Source organism: Lonchura striata, chromosome 2, assembly GCF_050655825.1.
Source record: "Lonchura striata isolate lonStrDom1 chromosome 2, ASM5065582v1, whole genome shotgun sequence".
NCBI classification, from domain to species: domain Eukaryota; kingdom Metazoa; phylum Chordata; class Aves; order Passeriformes; family Estrildidae; genus Lonchura; species Lonchura striata.
Window position 1 is genome coordinate 152615585 of NC_140704.1, and position 18796 is coordinate 152634380.

At 37.7% G+C, this 18796-nt stretch overlaps 1 protein-coding gene across 13 annotated transcripts in view; it reads right to left on the minus strand.

Annotated features, from left to right (window-relative positions):
* The window catches only part of PTK2 (protein tyrosine kinase 2), a 187643-nt gene that overhangs the window by 35994 nt on the left and 132853 nt on the right, over nucleotides 1-18796 (minus strand). For 3 of the 13 annotated variants that reach the window (XM_077781887.2, XM_077781884.2, XM_021532480.4), the window contains 7 exons: nucleotides 17989-18019; nucleotides 17188-17240; nucleotides 8704-8787; nucleotides 7526-7543; nucleotides 3926-3982; nucleotides 2552-2572; nucleotides 1410-1507 (listed from right to left, as the gene is read on the minus strand). In XM_077781887.2, the coding sequence (XP_077638013.1) occupies nucleotides 1410-1507; nucleotides 2552-2572; nucleotides 3926-3982; nucleotides 7526-7543; nucleotides 8704-8787; nucleotides 17188-17240; nucleotides 17989-18019 (362 nt within the window). The remainder of the gene's footprint in view (nucleotides 1-1409; nucleotides 1508-2551; nucleotides 2573-3925; nucleotides 3983-7525; nucleotides 7544-8703; nucleotides 8788-17187; nucleotides 17241-17988; nucleotides 18020-18796) is intronic. The other 10 variants (XM_085572603.1, XM_085572602.1, XM_077781869.2 and 7 more) reach the window with 5 other exon arrangements.

The following is an 18796-nucleotide window of genomic DNA, read 5'->3' on the forward strand; positions in this document are numbered from 1 at the left end:
CTTTTGGTTTTGGCTAAGGAGATAAACCAATGAGAATGTATTAGACTGGACACATTTTCTGTACTGAGCAGGAAATGGTTTTTAAAATGACACTTTAGGATTAATTCCACAGTTAACCAGCCTTTAAAGACAATCTTACTGGGATTGTTACAGCTGAGCAATAGGATGCTGTATCTATAAACCCATTTTCCATTCAGTACCCTACACTTGAGCCTGGCTGTGACCCTTCAGGAATACTGGAGAGTTGGATGCTGAATCAGGACTTTACAAGTGCAATGAACAGGGACAAATGGAATTTTTGAGATTCAGCTTTGAGCTAGCAGAGCAAAAGGCAAGGAATATCCCCTATATTTTTGCACTCAAGCTGAACATATAAAAGGGTACACTACCATGTTATTAGAATTAAGCTTACATTGATTTTAAGATTCCTTCTGAGAGTGTAAGTTACACTCTGTGACCAGAACATTAAAATTTAATGACATCACTGTTCTGTTTCACCTTCACATATCCCAATGTCTTAAATGAAGTACATTCTTATTAATAAAATAAATCCACAGGTGGTTGTTAAAACCTCTCAACAAAGAATGCCTGAGTAAAATCCATTTTCCAATGCTCAAAAAAGAATGGAGACAGCTAACATTTTCAAAACAACAGCCCATAAGAAAAGGGTCTTTAATTAGTTTTACAGAGCCCTAGACTTATCCAGCATGCCCCAAGTGAGTGAAGCATTACTCCTTGTTACTTCTGTTAACTTGGACAGAATTAAATGAAAAATAAGAATCTCTCTCAATGTGAAGTATATCAGATGTGCTTTCTAAATAAGAGTATCAGACCAGACTTCAAACTTGCCTGAAAGAGAACATCTATCCTTATTTACTTAAATATTGCACTGAAGATTATTTAAGCCACCTAACCAGCTGTTTCTGAAATTAGAACTAGATTACTGTCCACAAGAATTTTTGTATAATCTATCAAAAATTCCAACAATTTATTCTAATAGGAAATATTTATTTTATTAGGGGATTTTGTTAAAATCAACCATTTTTTTGCAGCTTTCTCTTGCTATCTTACACAATATTTTGACCTATTTAAACTTAAATCTTAGTCTTTCTAGAAAAAATCATGAGCATCATCTTAAATTACACAAGTCCTGCCAACCTCCCTGGTTTCACTGAGGTGACTCTTGTGCATTGGGATTTTGCTGGATCAGTGTCCAAGTATTTTGTATTTTATTTCAGAAAAACCTAGGAATTTATTAGGCTTTGTTGTGAGAGAGACAGCAAGATTGTCACTAGATCAATTTTTTATTTGTTCTGGAAGATTCAGACCAAGACCTCTAAGGAATATTCTTTTTTTTTTTTCAACCTAGCAAAGTTTTGTTGTTCATTTTGTGTGAAAATGAGGCTTACCGGGCTCATGTAAACTCCTTGGTGCACATCTCCAAACTGTCCTTCCCCAATGCAGCGCCCCAGCTCAATCCTCTCCCTTTGAATTTCATAATCTCTGGCTACAAGAATATAATGCACTTGAAATATTAAGTTTCTGCTGAAGGGCAAGGAAATAATCCACAAAACACAAAACTCAAAGTAAGTCACTCGAATGTCTCACATATGAAAAACTAAGATTAACATTTGCTGCACACCAACCTATAGAGATGCTGCACACACACAGTGGAGACCTCTCAAACCTCTCAAAAGTTTGAACCAAAGCAATGGGAAAAGAACTGTGAGGTTGTTAAATTAATCACAATGCACTTATTTCAGTGCAATAAACATAATTAAATGCTTTTTAATTACAGCTGGTGAAAGACAAAGCACACAAAGAGTTTAAGGCAACACCAATGATGTTAAACTCAGCACGCATCCCTTTGGCTGTTTGAGAGGACTCCACCATGTGCAGTTTTAGATTTTGGAACCATCAAAAAAGCCCAGAGAACTTTTAAAGAGGTAACTGCAAGAAAAAAATACAAGAACAAGAGGATGGCAAATAAAGACAGAATGAAACTGGAATTTTGAGTGCACTACACCTCTGCCAGTGTGTAATTGAATAAAATTGAGATGTTTGGTGGCCTTTTGCAATTTTGTTAAAGTCACAGTTTAACAGGCTGAGAATTTTACTGATAAAAATGGCTCAGCACTTCAGCAAAACATGTAATCAATTGCAATTGAATCATTTCATTTGCAATTTAATTGCTAGCAGACATGGAAAAATATTTCAGGAATAGAAGAAAAGCATGCACAGTATATGTTTTCACCTCTACTTATATTACTCAGAGAAAAAATTAGAACCAATCAGCTTAGAACTTCATAACCTTGACTTTGACATCATTAACACTACAGAAGCAATGTCATGTAGAGCTGGCTAACAAGGTGATAAATGCCTTTTTCATCTCTGATTTTAAGTACTGCATTTTCCTCTTTAAAATCCCAAAGCTAACTGGTTTAACTATAAATAAATAATGTTTATTAAATGAAAGTGAATAGTAAGCTTTAAAATTCCACATCATTCCAAACTGCAAGCATACAGGGATGTGAAAAGGGTCTCCTGTTACCTTCATCTATTCCATAGCTTTCTGCAGTGCAATTAAGAGAAAAATCAAATGCTTACTTAGATAGAGCTTCTTAAAATCAAAACAGGACAAACATTTTTCAACATTAAAAAAAAAAAAAAAAGAAATATACTGATGCAATTTAAAATTTACATTAGCAGAAGTCACAGGCCCATTCTTGTGATCTTTACTGACCCAGTCCTTTGGGAGCTGAACACTTGAGTCCCCTTCAATCCAGCAAAGCACTTAATGAATTCCCTCCACAGCCCATCTCATGGGTTTTGCATTGAAGCCACATTCAAGTGTTCAGCACATCCAGGGCTGGGCCCACAAGTGATTACTTCCATGTGAATTTAAATAAAAAGGTGTGTGGGGGAGGGGGAATAAATTATAAAAAGTTAATCTGTTAACAAAAGTAAAATATATTATTTGATCCTGAAACTATGTTAATAGAATACATAGTCACTTAACTGCAAGACATTAAAAATGCTCAGTTTATTTCTGGAAAACATATATTCTTGCTTTTCAAATACTGATGTTCAAATATATATATATATATGTTTTGTAAAACATATATTCTTGCTTTTCAAAGGTTTTCCACAGCCGTGGAAACAATGCTGTGAACACTGAAGTGAACATGAAACATTCTGCCTCATGGTGAGCTCAGAATTCTACACAAGTTCATGGTCCTTCAGCAGAATGTGGCCCCAGCTCAGCACCATCCTCCCCTCTCACACTGACCAAACCTGATGTTTTTGGCAGGATTCTGCACCAATGGATTGTCTGCTTCCAGAGAAATCCTTGGCTGCCCAAGTGCAACTGGAATTTCCCAGATGTAGCTTTTAAAATCAAAATATTGGACTTTCATGTTCAATTAACTGGCCTTGACAGTTTAGGATTATATCATAATTCAAACAGGCTGTAACACAAAATCCTTGTGGTGGCTACAGCACCACTGTTTTCACTTCAAAGATGAAGACTCAGCAGAACTTTGAATTTCTGTTTTTGTTCTTGAAGTCTTTCATCTTTAACAAAATTGCATGTGGTACAGTTGAGTGTTCCTTTTTCATGGAACTGGAGAGCACCACATCTGTCACAGAGCAAGGTGAGATACAGTCAGACAGCAATCCACAGAGCATGTTGTTTGCTCTCATCACAGAGATCTTATCCAATCTTTAAGTGTTATGTTCAGCATCACAATAAAAAAAAAATCCACATTTTGAGACCAAAAAAAATGTTTCACTGTGAAATCACAGATAGCAGGAAAGCAGAACATTTTCTTTGCACATTCATTAAATAAGGCTGAAATAGTTCAGTCCCTGCTAAACCAAGGAAGCTTTTGGATAGGAAAGTTCTCAAGTTAACCATGGCACTTACTTGAGGGCATTGTGTAAGTGTCTTCTTCATCTATAATCTCTGCATAGTCATCAGTCTCTGCAAAGGGAGGAATTGAAGAGTTTCGGGAAAAGCAGATGAAAACAATTCTCCAGAACAACAACTCCAATGCACCAAGGCTGGTATGTCCCAAACCCCAAGCTCAGCATTGCTGGGTCACATTTAATACAGCATGACTAAAACTTGCTCATGCATAATTCATGATATGATAATGACCTTGGTGCCAACTGCATTACATCACATAGATGCACTCAACAAAGAAAAGGAAGATTTATTTGTATTCAAAAAAGTTCAAGTTTTGCAACTGGAACCCATCTAAACTGTTGATTTTAAATATTTTTAACAGCAAATTGCATTGCAGTAAAGACAAAACATTATGAATGAGTTGAAATGATTTACCTTCAGTTAAGTGTGAATAACATTTAGCTATTCTTTATGTCAAACAAGCAGAGGACACCAATGATGTTCCAAGGCAGCTTCCCCCCACTGTCAGCTGAGTTATTTACCACAGAATCTTCTAGAGCATAAAGACCTTTTTAAGCCACACTCTCTTCCCCATTTTTCTTACAATCCTCCTTGTTTAGTGGAAATTCACTACTAGTTTTGTTGTCAAGATTTCATGGACAGGTTTTGGAAAAAACTTCCCAAAATTTTCAGAAAAATGACTTCTTCCTCTGTTCAAAAAATGCAACTTTTACATCATCTGTTCTCAAAATGGTTTAAATGGTATCAAGCCACATCAGAAGGTCCTTTCCTTGCCCTAAAGAACTTCCAGTGTGTGCAGGTCATTTCCTAAAGGTCAGATCAACTCCTCCAGGGGTTTTAAAGCGAGTCCACAACAGTGGGTTCATTTCTTACTTCAAGGCTGTCAAATTCTACTCACCAACTTTAAATACAAAGAGAGGTTCTCAAAACTGAGTAATTTCCAAATCCATTGTGCAGTTTTTGTGGTTGATTTCAGGTGATAACACACTGGAAAGCCTCTGGAAGTCATTATTTCCTCCCTCTTTCCCCCCATCTGCCCTGGAGCACATGGATACATCCCTACAACTCCCTGGCATCATTTCCAGAGCCATGGCTTGGACTGGGACAAAGCCACAGTGAGTGGGAAGAAGGATGGGATGGTCCCTCAGCTGAACCCAGCCCTGAAACCAGAGCAAAGCTCATCAATTTTACACACACAGAGAAGCAAGAGGCTCAGTTTTCAGGCAAACTGAATATTCAACAATTAGGAAACTACAGGTTGCCTATAGTCTTTGAAGCTCAACACACTTCAGGGAGTAAGTGTAATTTTATAACCCTAGTTTCTTACTATTTAAATAAAATGGAAGCTGTTTTTTTCTTTTGAACTCCTGTAGGAATATGCCAGATAAAAGCAGAAGTGGGAAATTCCATGTAATTTTAAATTTTGCTAGGCAATTTCTATATGGGACATAGCAAAACACAGTCACCTAATGAAAATGTAATAAATTATAAAGACAGTGCACAATTCTGAACAGGCAGAATACTCCAGAAGCACTTATCTCTTTCTTGGTATCTTATTTTCTTCCCCACATTATAAACTAATGTTTTTGTAAAAATAACCCTCAGTTTCATTTTTAAAAAAGCTTTAAAAAAAAAATCCCCAACATGATGGAGACAAATCACTCTGTTTCCCTCCAATATTGTGATAGGATTCTGTTGAAGCTATCAGAAAGTTCTTTATGTTAGAAAATGGACTGGATGAAAAATACTGTAAACATATACCCAAGAAAAATTTTTGAAGTCTGGAAACCAAACTGGTGCCACTTAAAAGACCCCAAACTTTTCACAATAGGTTACAGAATAGTGCTGTAAGAATGTGATCAATGGCAGAGCTTGTTCATATCTCTATTTTAAATAAATGAGTTAATTCATACTAAAAGCACTCTCAGAACAGCACAGAGCACTTTACATGCTTTTGAGACATTGCCAAAACCATCATGAAACCAGAAGTCTTCATAATCAATCCAAATAAATTAAATGTACACCATTAACTACACAAATATTTCTTGTTCCACATTTAACACTCTGGAGAGGAATATATAAAAAAATAATTCCCATGTATGTCTGGCATTGTTTCTGGGAATTAGAGGAAAATTCAGTCCAGGCATCAACACTGGGCTCAAAGTGGTCTGGAACAGAGAGAATTGACTTCCTCACAGAGGGGCTTGGGCCCAGTATTATTCACAAATTGTTACTAAATCTCCCAGAACCGTGTCTGCTAAGAGATAGTCCAGAACCCGCATTTAATTTACATTTTACCTGGATTTAATAAGAAGGCTCATCATGCTGCCCTCCTGCACTTTTTAAACCCAGCATCATCACTTGTTATGATTCTTGGAGATGGCAAAATTAACAAGTTGCTTTCAGGAATAGGTAGTGGTGGTCACATGCATGAATGAGCCAATCTGAGCTTTACTAAATCTGAATGCATTTATTAAATGTAGGGAGAACCATCCCAGGGTATTAAATATTAAATCCATAATAGCTAATTTGTGACCTTAGGCACATGTTTGAACTTCCCTTTTTCATAATTTTTCTCATTTATTAGAGGTTGTAATTTATAAAAGAAGGTAAGTTACAAGAAAAAGCTATGTAGGGATAGTATCTGAAATATAATTTTTTAATTTATGACAGAAAAAACGTCCACTTGATGTTTAAGAAAAGTTAGAAAATCGTGTGGTATTATCTTTAGCTTATATCTGAAGGAAAGGAGATGAAAAGTTAATACACCCTCCTTCACATTTTACTGAAAGGAAGGTTGCAAGACATGATCTCTATTTCCTTTTAGCACTCTTGTTTGCATATTGCTTTTATGTCCTTTTAGTACCTCCTACTTAGAAGAATAAAGGTACACACACCATCAGTAGCAGCAGTTTGATTCTTTCCCAACATCAGATGGAATCCTTTAGAAAAATAGTCAAAAATCTCTTCTAAAAAACCAAACTCCAACTTCTTTTCAGAAGTAAAAAGACTTTAAAAGGCCTCAGAAGTTAAATATTTTGTAGTAAGTTTCAAAGTCTTTAAAAGGAAACCCTAAACATTAAAATCTGTCTTTAAAATTATTAGTTTGAATAGCTGAAACCTGGTTAATATTCATGTATTCAATCTACATTAATCAATCTTGTACAACTTCTTTTAATGCAAGGAGCACTTTGATGCCTTTAAAGCAGTACTCAGGAGACTAATTTCTCAGGTGTTACACCCACTGATCTCACCCATTGACCAAATTAATGATGATGTAGCCATTTCAATCAAACTGGACACTTGCAAACCTCTAAACCTTCTCTGCATCATGCCACAAGCCTCATTGCAAACACATGCACCACCACATCCCTGTGTGTTTGAAATAGAATTTTTCCTTTTCCAATTCCAGTTTAGCAGAAAGCATTAGTTGCACAGCCTGCAAAGTACTGTATTTATCAGCTAACACCCAAAGCAGACCACTTTTTAACACTAAAAGCTGTATAAAATGTATTACTGAAATGTGCATTAAGTGGTATATGGAGATAAGAGTTGCATATTGCACGTTAGTAACACACAGACTAGAAAACATATTACCGTCCCCACTAATTTCATCTGCAGATCCAGGTGGCATGCAAGGAGAGAGAAAAAAGAGGGGGAGAGAGAGGGGACAGAGAAGGGGGAGGGGAAAATATACTATTAAATTCATGAGTAATCCATAAGTATTCAGACTGTAGTTATCTTATATACCTGACTCAAGAGAAACCAGAAAAGCAGCAGAATTTAAGACTTCTCACCTAAAACCCAAGGGACAGAGATATGCTCTAAGAAGCTTTTATGATGAAACAGAGTTAATGACTTTCAAACACAAAAGGTACACAAAAATTAAATTTGGAACTGGAACTAGTTCTTTTAATGCATTGTTAAAAATAGTCAATTTCTGGGTTTATTCAATACTTTAAAGCAGTTCTCTTACAGCCAGATGAGTTGGCTCAACTTGACTCTGCACATACACTGAGGATTTTGGATAAGCAGAGTTGGTGTTGATCCTTCCAGAAGAAATGCACTCCTGAGCTATCACCAAGACATGAGTGAGAAATGGAACCATCCAAGTTTTAATGACACAGAGCACTGTGCACTTGTACAAGGCTGAAATTTAAACAAGTGGCAAAAAGAGCAACTCTACGGGGAAGACTTCAAACAAACACCAGATTCCACGTGTACTGCAGCAGCTCTACTGCACCAAACCCCACAGCACAAGCTAAGGCAAATATTTTAGACAGTTTCTATAGATAACAGGAAATTCTTCTTACCCCTAATAAAGCCAAACTGGTCTAGATCAGTGCTGGACCAGTATGCAGCCAAAAGCATCGCTGTAGTCCATGTTTAATTCAAAGTCATCTCAGCTGATGCTTATTGTTGCTATTCTGTTTCATCTATAAGCATGCTGTGTCAGGGGTCCAAGAATTAAGTCAAAATATATTTACAAAAAAAAAAAAAAGATGGCAGACAAGGGCTGCATGACTGTATAAATAAAATAATTTAATATATTTGTCATTGTAGCATATGATGCTAGAAAACACATTCCCCATCAAAATGGGGACCAGCAAGCTGGTGATGCTGCACGAAAATCCAATTCAACAGCAGGAAAACGTAACGAAATTATTCTTGGAACTCTGTTTACCTGAGGCTAAAGTAGTTTACAAACAGTAACTGAGTTAGTATATTCAGCTTTTGGGTTAATAAGGCAGCCTAGACAAAGAGCAGAGCAGTACCCTTGGGCGGCGACTCATGGGCACAGAAGACGAAAGGCAGAAAGCGTCTAGCTTTCTTTACTTTATGCTGACAGTGATTGACTCCTTTACAAAGAGGCAAGAAAGGAAAGAGAAAAAAAAAAGAAACAAATTATTTGGAAATAAAAGAAAAGAGACTGAAGAGAACATCTACAACGAACAAACATAAAAGTAAAGGTTTACATTAAAATTCTGTATAACCAAACGAAAATACAAACGTCTCTGAAACTCTAAAGCATTTTTGGTACTTTCCTTCAAATTCCTTTCTACAGTAATTCGTATTTCAGTTTTTAGAAATAAGACTAGAAGCCATTAAAGTCAGATTATGCCAGCTATGTACATGATTAACAACAGAAAGAACATTTATCCCAGAAGTGCAACCTGCTTTTCCAAGTTTGCCATCTAAGTTCTGTCAGACTTTTGTGACAGCTATATTCCAGCTAAAGTGGCAGTCATCAGACTTAAACATGTATGTATTGACTCTCTGAACCCTTAAAACAACACAGAAGTATTTCAAACAGCAGGGTTACACTGAACAAGGGAAAACACTGTTTTCCTGGCTCCTGAAATACAGCATTGACAGATTTTATGATCTCCAATCTGGCACCAGAATCTTATTCCCAGTGCAGACCTGCCTTGCCAATGGATATTCCAGCTCTGCAAGGACATCTGGGTGAACATGGCACCCTCACTACCCCCTTTCCCAGTCACCCCACTGCATGTTTTAGCAAAGTGCTTATCAGGAGTGCTTATGAGTAGGAAAAAATACATAGATGCCACACAAGGTGAGAAAGAAGGACTCAAGATGACACACAGCACCTGAGGATATCTGCTCCTTTTATTTCTCTTGTTACCTGTTTGCTCCTCTCTGCTTTCCCCTTTTTCCTCTCCTCAAGGAAATATGAGAAGTGGTTTAAAAAGCCAATTAAATAAAAAACCTGCATCCTGGGGCTGGTAGCTTTTCACAGCCAAAACTCAGGAGTGAGGTCCAGCCACCTGGATGTTACACGGGCAGGGGATGCAGTGTTAAAGAGAAGCAGCAGCTACAGGGACAGTGAACCAGTGAGTGGTGGGAGGAGTGCAGGAATGGTAGAAAAGTAAAATTACATTTTAATAAAAGCAACTTCCACAACCAACAAAAACTACCATCATAAAAAACTGCTGCGTGACTGAGCAAACTGGAATCATTAATCTAGTGGGAAAATGTACATATCAGAGAGAAAGACAGAACATTAATCAGACTGAATGCTAAAAACTAAAAGAGGTGCAAGGAGAGGGGAAAATTCTAAACTAAGTCAGTGTATCAATATTTCCATTTGTCTTGGTTTAAGACAATTTAAAGGGGAACACTCTGAGTTCTCCCCCTTGATACTCCTAAGGGACTTCTCTTCCTGACATCACATGACAGACAATTTTCAGCCCTGTCATCCTAGCACAAATCTCAGGTAACACTCATGAAAAGCTTCAGACATGCTATGAAAGAAAAGGAAAAAATACTGCAGCTGGTTTAAGCAACTATTGAAAAGGTGTTGACAGGAGAATGAGGGAACCCAACACTCTGTACTGAAACAGAAGAACAGGTATAGAGTCACTGCAGGCAATGCAAGCCATCTAAAAGGGAAGAGATGCTTCAACTCCTGACCTGCCTGCTCAGGCTACAGAGCTCATTGAAGCCTGAAGTGCCGAAATGCTGCTCACCCTCACACTGATAGGTGGGTGGCACAAGCTGCTGAAACCTGACCAAACCTATTTCAAATGAAGGACACATTGCAAAGGTAAAGGTGTTTTTAATTCATGTGCATGCCCTGGTGCCCTGTGCTGGTCCAACTCTGCCCTTGCATTTCAAATTCTGCCTTTATGGTTTTTTGTCTGAAGTTTGTTCAACTGTTCTGCCACACTGAATGGAAGATGCTTTGTCTTAAAATTACCACATCTCAAGTTTAGCTACAAAAGGAAGTTGATTCTAATGAATTTGTTTTAAATTAAAAAAAAAATAGAAGTTCTAACACTTTACCAGGAGTCTAGAGACTACCGTAACAAAATGAATAGAAGAATTTCCAACACTCCACAGCAGCTTCCAGCTGGTGCTCAAGAATGCTGCTGAAAACTGCATGGGACTTCTTTATTTATATAGTTCCTCTATGCAGTATTTATATCATCTACTAAAATCATTGTGGAAAAAATAAAAAAGGCAAAAATAAGGAAAAATATCACTTGCTGTGCAAGAACTATATTAGAAATAAAGAGACCAGGCTTTTACTGCCCTTTTTTTTACAGGGCAGTTACTACTGGAGCTCCTTGTATGGGCAGAGATCAAATATTGGAAGGCTGGACCTGATAATATCCCATTCTATTTCGTTGTACATTCTTGAACCAGTCTGAGGAAAAATCCTGAAACAAAAACCTGTAGAAAGAATAAATCTACTGATGTTTGAGTTTTTGAATTCAGATGAGCACTATGAGGTTGGCACATCAAGTATGTTTCTACATAAATAACAAACCCCCAAACCTGCATGGAATATTTCTCCAGTCACACCACACTGTTACTATTTGCACAGCAGAAGTCTCTGCTCAAATCCAATGAGAGGCTCACAAAGGAGGAGCACAGGAGAGTAAAAACTCCTTAACCAGCACCACAGGCTGATGGAATCAATGCAGGAACTTCCTGGACACTGATATGGAAGAAATCTCTTTAGACTGTCATCACAAATCATTCTGGTCTTTTTATGTATGAAAAGAAGCCTTTCAGTCAGTCAGGCTAAAATAGGAAAAGATAACAGCACCAGTCTATTCAACTGTGATGGGAATCTGAAACACTGCAATTTATTAGCATTAAGGGTATTTTCAACTATATTATCTTATTAATCAGTGAAAAAGCTGAGTGAGTTAAGAAGCAACTCCCTCCTCCATGAACCTGGAGATTAATGACTTGCTCAAGGTTTGTAAAATTAATCTGCAGTAGACTTTAAGCTTGAATGTCTCCCAGTGCTGTGACCATATGGCAGAGCTACAGCTCTAACAAAGTCTTTATATTCCTCAAATTACTTAATAATTACTTAATTTGAATTTATAACTATGTCATTTATTGCAAGACTCTTAGTCTTTCTTCACAGAAGTGAGCTGTGGAATACAACAAAGCTGAGCTGTAACACAGTCCTAAGTGCTCAAGATACAATTTTTAATCTAAAAATTGTTATTAATCTAAAAACTTACACTTCTCAGCTTTGTCTTTCTGGAGTGTCTTGACAAAATGGACATTAAAAAAACTGCCAATAATTTTTCAACCTGAAGAAAAGGCCACCTTTTCCTCCACCAACTAACTCAAAAGGAGCTAAGAAATACAAGTCCTGCACAAGAAACTCTTTCAGACCTGGGCACAGGGCAGACCTTCATGTGGAACACAGGAATCATGACACAGAGCCTGCACTGTGCCCTGCAAGCAGAAGTGATTTAATAAAATTGAATTTGTTTTTCCATGCTGCTCACAGCTTTGCTGGTGATCAACCTCAACCCAGAGCACACAGGTTCTTTCACAAGCCAACATCTCCTTCATTTAGAGCACTCTGAAGTGGTGTAGCACTGACATCAGGGGTTTCTCCCCCTCTCCTGTTCGTTGTGTTTTCACATTTGTCTTCTGTTCTATAGGAAACCTCCTGAAAGTCTCTTTTACTCACAAACTATACCATAGAGGCTTTTTTCCTTCATGATAAAAATCTTACTTACATCAAGCTTACCTCCTTCAAAACAGGATCTTTTTCATTCAAACTAAAATTTCAGCTGAATGCCATGACTAAAGTGGCAGCTCCCTCAAACAGGATCTGCTCCCAAGCAGCACCTTAGAGAAGAACTCCCATTTCACTGCCATGATCACAGTTAATCACAGTAATTAAAATTTAACTTTGTTATGTCACAAATTTGTGATTTTAAAGCAGAACCTGGAAAGTTGCTAAGAAGCCCCTTTCAGGATCCTAAAATCTTTCAGCTCCTATATAGATATTTGCTCCAAGTATCCAATCTCTCATAGAGCATGTTACTGAATAAATCTAAACCATGGGATAGAGAGGCAATGGCACAACCTGAATTATTAGAAATTCTTGCCATCATTTCTTGATGCACTTAAGAGCTGGACTCCTTCGAGCTTAAAATGCTGTCTGTGCTGCTGACAGCAGCTGCACCAGCTGGGGAACAGGATAACAAACCAGTTTCTCTTTAATATATTTATTTCCTTGTTAAAGGTTTGTGTCCTGGGGTTTGCTACTCAGGTGCCTTCAACACTTTGCTCTATCAGCTGAAACAAGGACTGTATTTTCAGAGAACTTTTAATTGCCTTCACCAAATAAACTCATACTAAAGCTGCAAAACCAGCACCTGCTTTAAGCAAGACCAACCCTGCGGGACATCCTAAAATCCCCTTCAGACACATCCCTTGTGCTGGCTACTGCAGTTCATCTCTCCCTTCCTGTCATCTTCCCACTCACAGCTCCCTCCCCACAAAAACATCATTTTACAACAGTACCTGAATATCCAAATGCCAGGAGGGACTGCTTGGAATCACAGGAGCCTTTAGGTTCAAAAAGACCCTTAAGATCATCTAATCCAACCATTAACTCAGCAAAGCCAAGAACTTGCCAAGACTTGTTCAATCCTCTGCCTGTCCAGTGCTCACTGAAACACACGGGCCTGAAATGTCTTATTCTGTGGCACTGCGTGGAAAGCAGCATTTGAGCTAGAATTAAGAAAATTCATGAATTCTCCAGGGCAAAGGAGGCACAGTGATTATCCAAGTGATGCAAAAGCATATTCACTCTTCCTAGTCATATTTACATAAGCAAGGAAGGGGCTGAAGAAACCAAAGAACTCTGTGTCAGGAAGAATTTATGTAAAAAGGGAGCAAGCAGCTACTGCTGTACTGACTTACTTTATGAAAACCTTTTTGTAAAATAGAATGGACTAGAAAAGTTATTATTTTTGGAAAATATGTGTATCTGGAAATACAAGATCACCTTACCAGGGCTAATGTTTGCTATTTAAAAACAAACTGCTGGCCAAAGTAAGTTCCTTTAGACTAGAGCAGAGCATTTTAATAAAGTGTCTCAAGCCAAACAGTGGAAATATAGTCCATAAAATTAGAGTTAACTGGTGTGCTGCTTCTTACACATTTGATATACTATTTGCACACAGCAAATAGTTTAGTCTTACCATTTCCTGAGTGTACACCCTTGGCTAAGTACAAAGAACTCTTTTTTAATGCAGATGCAGAGTGAGAAGGAGGTAAAAGCTGCAATGCCCTATTAGCTAAAACACTCATGGTTTCTGGTGAATCACAGCAATTTCAGCCAAAACATCAAGAAATCTAAAATCCAACTAATTTGGTTTAGCTTATTTACTTATTATTTAGCTTATTTATTTGGTTTACCTTAAATTTAGTAATTTATAATCTTACACACACACAAATGTGTTTAGGCATAAAATCACTATACTTTTTAAAAGGAGGGCAATCTGCCAGGCATCTTAGTTACACACGAAGACACTGCCCACTGCACGGAACAGAGAATTTGAGGAATCAAGATAGACAACACCAGAAGAAAGAGAAACAGCAAGAGGTGTGTGGTGAAACCTGGTTAGGAGACACACAGACTCCCAGACCAGCAATTTGCTGCTTTGGATTCCTAAAATCAACTTCATCCCTCACTAGTTTGAAAAGACCTTTATTTATAGGAAGAAAAAAAATCAACAGGATTTACAAACCTCCTGTCTTTGTGTGCTTTGGAATATGTGAGCACTTGGAAAAGACCAAGTTTTCACTTCACTAGAACAGAAATATTCCAAGGTATATTACTAAGCACTTAAAAAAGACAAGCTGTCTTTCTTTAACAGGTTCCTCTTTAAACCTGAAAAGCTTCAGACAAATGTATGAACTTTCAAACCACCAAATCATGTTTTACACTGGATTTGCATATTGCTGGTTTATGCCAGTTTTGGTGGGGAACTCACTGTGAAACTCCCCTTTCAAACTAAGTGTGTTAATAATATAAATGTATCTGACTTCTTAATTTTTTTTTGCTGAATCTCTGTTTCAGATTTTTGCTATTTAGTACTTGGAGAGGTCTAAACAAAGGAGAGCAGTGTCAGTGAAATCAAATAGCAGAGTTAATTTACAATTCAAACCATCAAAGGTGTGGAGCAGCTACAGATGTCATTGAGCTACAAAAGCTCACCTTATCTGAAACCTCTGGCTCTGAGCCACTGCAATATCAGCAGAGAAAAATTCCTGTTCTGTACCCCACAGCAGCACCCCACAGCTGGTCAGCCCTGGCTGACCTGGGACTGGGCTGGGCTGAGCATCGTGTGCAGCTGGTGCCTCCCTTGTCCCAGGGATGGATGACAACAGCAGTGACACTTCTCCACATCCACATCAAGCATCACTTCATTTATAGCAAACTGATTCCTTGGGGGATTCAAGAGATTCTTACAGAAAGCAGCTCCTGAGAACAACCCCTGTCATGTGGGTTCACCTCAGCAATCTCCCTCTGGTTTAAATTTAATATGATGACATACTCAGTGCATTTCAACTAACTTTGGGGGGAAAACAACAACAACAGCAACAAAAAAAGTATTATGTGTTCTGTGTCATAATGTTACAAGAAGAACAAACCCTTGAGAATGAACATTAAATGCAATGGCTTAAACCATTCCAGCATTATGTCAGCATTTCGAGTGGTTTGGAACATGGTATAAAAACAAGCATAAACCACAATAATTTTATTGTGGAAAGATATAAAACTTTCCTACAACACAAAAATAATACCTAATTTTTTGTTTTTGGTTTTTTTTTGTATTGGCAAGAATGAGAGTGATATTTGCTGGTTTAATTTTACTGCACTGCTCACAGGAGCCAGCTTTGCAGTGTCCCTGACACACACCTGAACAACCAGCTCACCTCCAGCACTGCTCTCACTTCCCCCTCATCCACCTTCATGTGATGCCCTCAATGCCAGAGCTGGGGTAATACAACTCACTTCCTACCCTAATTTCAAAATGCTACTTTAAAAAAGAAGCATTTGTGCTCTGAAACACCTAAGAACTTCAGCAGAAGATACCCAAATTTGCAAAGTCAGACTGACAGCAAGAAAAGATCATGAAGTCAGCATTTATTATTGTTTTTATTATTAAAAGTATTATTGGCATGCTCAGAAATACTGAAAGAGTGAAAATTTGAGGCTGCAGACAGCCTTTTTTGTCCTGAAGATTAGCCTTTTTGAGGGTGAGTAAAATAATTTAAAATAACAGAGCTGATCACTTCAGAAATTTCAACTTTTTTAACGGCTAAAATAAGCCATACAGGTAAGAATCAAAAGAGAACATGCTGACCATGCTTCATGCTTATCCACCTGATCTAGCATGCTTGCTTGCCAGGCACTGAAGGCAGAAGAGCTATTTGACTCTGCTATTTGACTCTGAGAAGCCACAGTAACTGGTGAAGCTCCATTACCCCACTGCAGCTTTATCCTCATTTTAACTCAGGTCCTCTCACCTCTTTTCTTGCAGTGTCTGTTTGGGTTTCCTACACCAAGTAGTGAATCTCAAATATCTTTTAGAAGTGGGTAAGGGTGGGGAAAGGAATCTGAGAAGTAGGAAATGAATTAAATGTCTACATATATTTCCTCCTTACTTTATGAAGTATGTTGGGGTTTTGAGTATTTGCCACTAAGAGCTCAATAAATGTTAAACTGGGGCTGAAGCCTCCCTCTAAGGGAAGGGAAATCCACTGAGTCACAGTATTGGTTCTTCAAGTTTGTGAATACCAGAAACCTATTGAAACAGATCATAATATAAGTACATTTTTGCATTAAAATCCTCTTAATAAATATTGTGTATACTGATTTAGAAATACATTTTCTACTGAGACACTACTAAGAATCAATCCTTCAAAATTATTTAAGATTCTGTAAAAGGAACATATTCTCTCTCAAGCATAAAAACTCCATGTTAACTTAAGAGAATTCTTAGAAACCTATAAAGAAAAGAAACAACATATATTACCTCACATACCCATCCTTCAATTAACTTGTCATTTTCAATAGCAAAAATTAAATGCTTTTATCTAAACAGCTATAGAAAAACAGCTATTAAGTTTCTCCTTTCTGTAAAGCAATGATTAATATTTAATTGCCTATTTTCCCTTTTCAAAGCTGCTCCCTCACAATTAGCACATACTCAGGTAATTTCAATTCTAGCCAACGACATTCTACTTCATCACAAAGTTAAGTGGAAATTCTGGCTTTTAAGTAACTGCACAGATGTGGCTGTTGCAGAAAAGTTTCTCTTTAGAAACTTCTCTACGAAGGCAGCACAGCTGCAGCCTGGGGCAGTCAGCAGCCCTGGAGCAGCAGTGAGTGGAAAAGCTGCCTGCACCTCTGCCAGCTCCAGAAATGAACTCAGCTCCTGCCTTTGGATGAGCCTTACCTGACACAGAGACTGTGTGAGACCTCACTCCTTGCTTCTCATTGTTGGCCAGCCTGGAAAAGAGAAGTTGGAAGTGCTGAATGCTGGACATTCTTCACGGACACTGGGAATTCATCCCAACAGGCACCTACTGTCATCAGCAGGGCTGAGCACCTCCCCAGCCACAGGATGAGCAGGGAGGAGAGGGCAGAGAGGAATCTACCACTTCATCCTGCCTGGGGGAGTGAGAGTGGCTTTAATCAGCACAACCAGTCACAGAAACCTGGTCAATTTGCAGGAAACCACAAAACTTAAACTGTGCACACTTGTAAGATGTGTGTAACCTGACTGTGCTTATACTTTCTGTGTGATCTGTGGGAAATGGGAGTATGAATTGAGTTTCTGTCTGTAAAAAGACTTATGCTGTACTATTTTGAATTAATTTACATGTCAAACATAGAAAACCAATAGCATTTAAATGTAGTTGTTTATAAATAAACAGTGCAAACTGTCTAGCATCACTCCTATAATTAAATTTACTGATGGACTCAAAAGAAGCAGCCTGAACCCCAGTCAAGTCTTTCCCAAAACATCCTGGTTTTGTTATTGTCAAATATGATGGATGCATTATGCACTTTTGTTCTCTGATTTTCTTTCTGGTATCTCTGTAGTTTAATACTACTGTGAACTTTTTATGCCCTACCTGCTATTTGTCCTGAAATCCAAAAGCAACAATAAAAATTATTGTTACAAAGAAGTTCTGAAAGCATCACTGTTTTTCAAAACATATTTTTAATTTATGAGAAAAAGCACAAAACTTACTTTGGTATGGATGGTAAAGCTCTTTCACCTTCTGTGTAAACAAGAAAAAAACAGGATTAAAGCTTTTGCACATTTTCAAGTAACCTGTCTCAAAGTGAAATATATATGTGCCTGAAACAATAATCATCACAATCTCTCAGGGAAACTGAGAGAACTCAAAGAATGTTCTATACATATATAAGAGCAGCATTATCAACAACTCCCTCTACCCACTCATACAGACCTTCAGGCAAACTCTAATCTGAGGAAACAACATACACAGAATATAAAAGCTGGGTTTTATTCTTAACAAATAACTGCAATAAATCACTTGCAGAAGGTGTGACATTATCTCATCTCCCTGGTAAGAAATGCTTTTCTTTTATCTCCAAGATGTCCTAAGTTCTAACATATAAATAAAACAATTTAATCCAACTTGGATTTCCAAGTAAGACAACTGAAATAAATCATTAATGCACATATTATCATATTGATTTCACACTGGCTTGAGACTATACAATAATAATCTTTTGTGCCAGAGAGTAAGTCAGCTTTTTGTACACTATATTAAAATCCTTGCCAGTCTTTCTTTGAAAATGGTAATATGTGTGAGAGCTTGGATGTAAATACTCAAGGGGTTCTTTTCCTATTGGATTTGATTAAACCCTTGGCAGTCCTGTGGGGAAGTTACTAATCCCTTAGCAAAACACCTTTTCAGTAGATTGGAGTATGCAGGGAAGGAGAGAAGATGGGTAATAAAATGTGTTCCACTCTCTAAATCAATGTGGCTCTGATAAAGTCACCTTAGAGAACTGAGTGGCCACACCTG